Source organism: Mytilus trossulus, chromosome 9, assembly GCF_036588685.1.
Source record: "Mytilus trossulus isolate FHL-02 chromosome 9, PNRI_Mtr1.1.1.hap1, whole genome shotgun sequence".
Lineage (NCBI taxonomy): Eukaryota > Metazoa > Mollusca > Bivalvia > Mytilida > Mytilidae > Mytilus > Mytilus trossulus.
In genome coordinates this window covers 2786676-2791813 of record NC_086381.1, presented here as the reverse complement: position 1 = coordinate 2791813, position 5138 = coordinate 2786676, and the positions used below count along the sequence as shown (strand labels likewise).

The 5138-nt window shown below is 31.2% G+C and overlaps 1 protein-coding gene across 1 annotated transcript; it reads right to left on the bottom strand.

The window, feature by feature from the left end:
• Positions 1–515: 515 nt before the first annotated feature.
• On the bottom strand, positions 516–4803 carry LOC134684638 (uncharacterized). The gene is made up of 5 exons (XM_063543940.1): positions 4674–4803; positions 4189–4266; positions 3158–3242; positions 2233–2336; positions 516–794 (listed from the first exon to the last, which is right to left on the bottom strand). The coding sequence occupies exons 2-5, from the start codon at positions 4250–4252 to the stop codon at positions 727–729; spliced, it is 321 nt and encodes a 106-aa protein (XP_063400010.1). The 5' UTR covers positions 4253–4266; positions 4674–4803; the 3' UTR covers positions 516–726.
• Between the last annotated feature and the right edge of the window lie 335 nt (positions 4804–5138).

The window sequence follows — 5138 nt, the reverse complement described above, 5'->3', positions numbered from 1 at the left end:
TAATCACAAATTTGACTGAACATGCCTACGTATTTGTTCATCCTGCAAAGCTTAACGACCGTCTACATTCCCACAAGTTTTTACTGTCGAACGTGCTAATCTTCGAATGATAACATTTCTATCCCTTTTCGTATAAAGCCAAAACAATTGCTCGAGAAATAAATAACCTGATAGAGATCAGGGGTTAATCACCAATCTTGGAGGTAAACATTTCGTTTTAAGCCGGATTAAATTTCACAAAAATCATTTAAAAACAAAAAGTAAAGAAGGAGGTACAACAACCTCTATAATCTTCTCCAAAAGTGTTTCCAAATTCTTCCTGTCTAGCAGTTTACGAACTGTGATGGATAGAAATATGTGATGGTAGGTCAATCAGACGGGCAACTCCATAGCTATATATACAAAACCTTATAACTGCTAGGGAGGAGAACAATTCTGTTTAAGACTAGTGCAAACGGGTTTGAGGAACTGACAACATTCAGAATTCATGACAACCGATGTAAGAAAATCACAAAAACTTTAAAATAGATTTATTAAATACATAAAAAAATCAGAATGTATGCAAGTGTCTAAATAAAATTTTTGACATTTGTTTGAGCAATCCAAGCAGTTCAAATGTATGAAAGTTAAATAAATTAAGACGAAAAATCTCAATTCTAAACAGTTTTCGTAAGTAATGACATGCATCTGTAGGTTTCTTCTTAAGTATGTACTAAAATGTGGCATCTAAACAAGCATGTACAATGAAAGTCCTAATCCAATGACAGTCAGGTTGACTATAATACTGCAGGCACCTGCAAAGAAAAATAAACAAGTAATGTTAAAACCTCTGTATCTTTTTAATATGAGTATGATGTTTAAACCAAAATGAATATCGAATGTATAATTATTTGCTAAACGTACACAATAACTGATTTCCTCTCTTAAAACAAAAACAGCAAAGAAAATCAAATTGCATTAAAAAATTGTTTTTAAAGATGACAAAATGCCCTGATAAATTTTCTCTGAAAACTTCCAAATTCCTGAAATCAAAATTCGGGTCGGAACCTAACCTGAATACCTAACTACTGATACATTTTGATTTAGACATACCTGTTAAAATGCTACATCACTTCTGTTTGTTCTATTTTTAAAGTCATATAAACCGGTGTGACAATTTTGTTTCAAACCAGGAAGTTATTCGATAGAAAAACAATGCACACGTTATAACGGAGAAAATATGGATAATTCCGGAAACTATACTCAAAAGTCATTTTTGCTTGATGATATACTACATATAGTATTCTTTCCTAGTTATATGTATAGGTAAACAAATAAGTCTCGCTGATATTTACTTGTTTATTATTTCATTGCTGATAATTTTATAACTTAGATTATAAGACTTATGTTGATTTAATATATTGATGCTTACCAGAAAACAACCCTAGATTTCTGGAATTAACAAACAAAGGGACTCTTTACTGGTATGCTGGACTAGTGAGGTATATTGTTAACAGCAGGAAGTGCAATTTGTTGTTGAATGAAAATTAAAAAAAACCAACTGGAATCCTGATGAATGTTTCCGATTTTTTATAGTTTCAATTCAACTATAACTTGGTAGATTAAATCATATTTTAATTAACTTTATTTGCAATAAGATAATCAACATGGCATCACGGGCAAAATTGGTTCAGATTGTCTTGAGAAGTTGTCTAAATTTTCTTATTTTCCTTAAACTCAAAAGAGGTGCTTACTTAACGCAAGATCATCTTAAATTCCGGTTAAATTCTGTTCATTGAAATCATTAGTTTCCCTAATAGATGTATAAAAAAATAAGAAGATGTGGTATGAATAAAAATGAGACAACTATCCGGCAAATTTCAAATGAATTGGATGATAGCAAATACAGACAATCGTACAGCATGAAAATAAACACTACCGTTGTGGTCGGTTATAAAACGCACTAACATGAAGCGGCCCTTATGTTTGTACTTTTCTGCGTTTGATTTGTAATTATTGAAATAGATAAAATTGAGGTGGTCTCCATATTGCTTTACACTGTGAGCATCTCATGGGATATTGAAACAGTTATAGCAGTCAGTCCAATGTCTCCGTTATAATGATACTACAAACTTTTAAAACACCTCGTCGAAGGTATACTTGTATCATAAGTAACCGTAAGTACATCGATAAACTTATTAAGAGTAACATAAGAGTGTATATCAAAAGATAATTTAGAATTAATATAATTACCACAACCGTAATCAGCTACAGCCTTTTTGGCTGCGTCAATAGTGGCCTTGGATCCATCAGCTTTACATTCGTCATCCAAACATGTCAGATAAGTATTCACTAAACTTTGTTTAAATAAACAAATGATCTAAATTAAATTTCAAAGTTGGATCAAATGTGTTAAATATGTACAACTGTTTAATAAATCTGTGAGTAATATTCATCTAGTATAGAAGTTATTTTTTCTAATACTATCCTGCTTAAAATAACGTTTATTTATTGAAGGCACAACTTTTTTTTCCTGAATCCCTCATTTACATGTTTTCATAAAAAAAGAAGATGTGGTATGATTGCTAATAAAACAACTCTCCACAAAATACCAAATGGCTTAGAAATTAAAATCTATAGGTCACCGTAGGGCGTTCAACAATGAGCAAAGCCCATACCGCATCGTCAGCAAAAATAGACCCCCGATATGACAATGTGAAACAATTCAGACGAGAAAACTAACAACCTAATTTATGTACCAAAAAAAAGAAAAGAAAAACAAATATGTAACAGAAAAACAAACAAAAATCACGGAATTACAGGCTCCTGACTTGGGACAGGCATATACATACAGACTGTGGCGGGGTTAAACATGTAAGCGGTATCCTAGCCCTCCTTCGAACCTGGCACAATGATGTAACAGTACAACAAAAGAACATACTATAAAAATCAGATGAAAACAAATACAAATACTACACAAGGTTGACGTAGCCAGGTACATGTACTGATCTGAGAGTACTCGCAATTACTGACAGCTAGTTAAAACTAATAAAATAAATCATGCCTCTAAGACTAAATATATCATGGTATAGGTAGAAAAAAAATTACGTATATCAATAGAGCAATGATTAAATGTGCAAATAACATTACAAGTTCTATATATATAGCAAAATCTTACCTGCATGTTTTCTCCTTGTCTTGTCCTGCGCCTGTTATTCCGCTCCCGAAAGAAGTTGCGCAGGCAACACAGTCAGCTTCGGTTTCTGAATAAAACATGATTCAACATATTTTAATGGTTATATTTAAGAGTAACGTATGATTAAATTTAGTCTACAAATATTTTTTTTTAAAAAGAAACCTACAACTAAACAAATAAGAAACGTCCTCTGGACTATTATGTTTAGCATTGAACAACACATTAATCGTGAAGTGACACAGAACACCGCAATTATAACATCTTTCAAATATTAAAACATAATGTAGTTAAGCCGATATAAATGTATCTTGTGTATGGAGAGTCTGGTTGTTAACGTGCAAAAGTTATTTTGTGGTGACAAGCAAACACAAATCGGAATCATGATCACAAATTTAATTTAATTCTGTTTTCGAAATGACTAAACCGTTTTAATGTGTGATGTTTTCACAGTCCTGTGGATATGACCAGTCTTTTGGCGTGCATGCAAATTGTTTTTTTACCTAGAGTTATAATTATTTAATCGATTGATGAGATTTGAACCTCGTACACAAGGTTGCATTAATCATGTAAAACACGTTCATCTGAAAATGAATAAAAATATCATGTAAATGGCTAGTATTGTTATTTGATTGAGTAGCTTTTATTATATCAATGTAAGCCTATTCTTACATAACTTTGGAAAATGCCAGAAACTAATTTCAATTACGCATATATAAACTCCTCTGGATATATCGTTACATACATTGCCTTAACAACACCCATTGTTGAACGAATTCACTTTTGAAAAAGGTTCGATTTTTTTTTTGGAGATAAAAGTACATTTTTCAATTTTCAAGTACATACAAATTTGGAAAAAGAAAATGGTCTCACCCTTAAGAAATGCCGACGTTTGAATAAAAACACATTCTACCTTGACTAAGAATAGACAATATTTCACTGACAGAGACAAACATTCAATCATCAATCATATATAATATATAATGAGACAAAACATATTTAAAGACATCTCTTACCTTGCATGAGGAAACTTGTATACACAAGACAAAGAATGAGACCAATGACAGACAAGGAGTACATTCTCGTGGTTCAAACTGAAAAGAAACCTCAACATTTACAACATGAAATATACAAAGATTGAAAAACAACAAAATTCTAAACACTTCACACAATTCAATCAAATATCATTACAACAAGTATCAATGAAAATCGAACTTTTTACAATATAACTCATTGATGAGTCTTAATTGTAAAAGAAACGAAAAGTTATAAATTATCAAACTCCTCTTTTCGTAAAAGGAGGCATCTATGAACATAAACAGACATACTACTTGTATAACTTACTATTTAACCAATAAGTAAACAAAAAGATAAAAAAGACATTTCTGATCAAACCTTAGCATGAATTAATTGCGTTTGTTAGTTAAATGCACAACGAGAACATTTTGTTTTAGAAAAAAACCTCCCATAGATATTCAAATAATATTTAATGAAATATTACCTTATTGGTATAAATAAATGATGCTGCTGTGGATTACATAAAAGTCCTTCTGAAGTGTTAATCCTTCTGAAATCCCAAGCCTCAAGTTCTTGATGAATTATTTTTTCAATCTATATATACTAAGCCACTTGTCAATTTCTTAAATCACTAGATCCACCCATTTAATAATTGTGTCCAATCAAGTTTCAAGATTTGTGTCACTCTTATTTAACACAGTGACACTAGGGAAATACGAAATCAGGGAAATGGTGAATATATTACGCCATAGATTTTCTGGCTTAGATTTAGTTGGGTTTTCTTAAGTATTTAATTTTATTAACCCCATCAAAGACAAAAGAATAATAAAATGTATTTGCTAATAATCCTTTCTCCATTAATATGCTACTAATTTTAACTTGAAAGTTCAGGGTTTCTTTATTAAAATCTGGTGTACGGCGTGCCACAATAAAAAGGCAACAGTAGTAT

Excerpts from the sequence above, each read along its gene's own strand:
- LOC134684638 (XM_063543940.1), bottom strand. The coding sequence starts at position 4,252 with ATGTACTCCTTGTCTGTCATTGGTCTCATTCTTTGTCTTGTGTATACA. Across the intron at positions 2,337-3,157 it reads GACAAGGAGAAAACATGCAG|TTTAGTGAATACTTATCTGA; the intron begins GTAAGATTTTGC and ends ATTTAAACAAAG. Across the intron at positions 795-2,232 it reads TGTAGCTGATTACGGTTGTG|GTGCCTGCAGTATTATAGTC; the intron begins GTAATTATATTA and ends TTTTCTTTGCAG.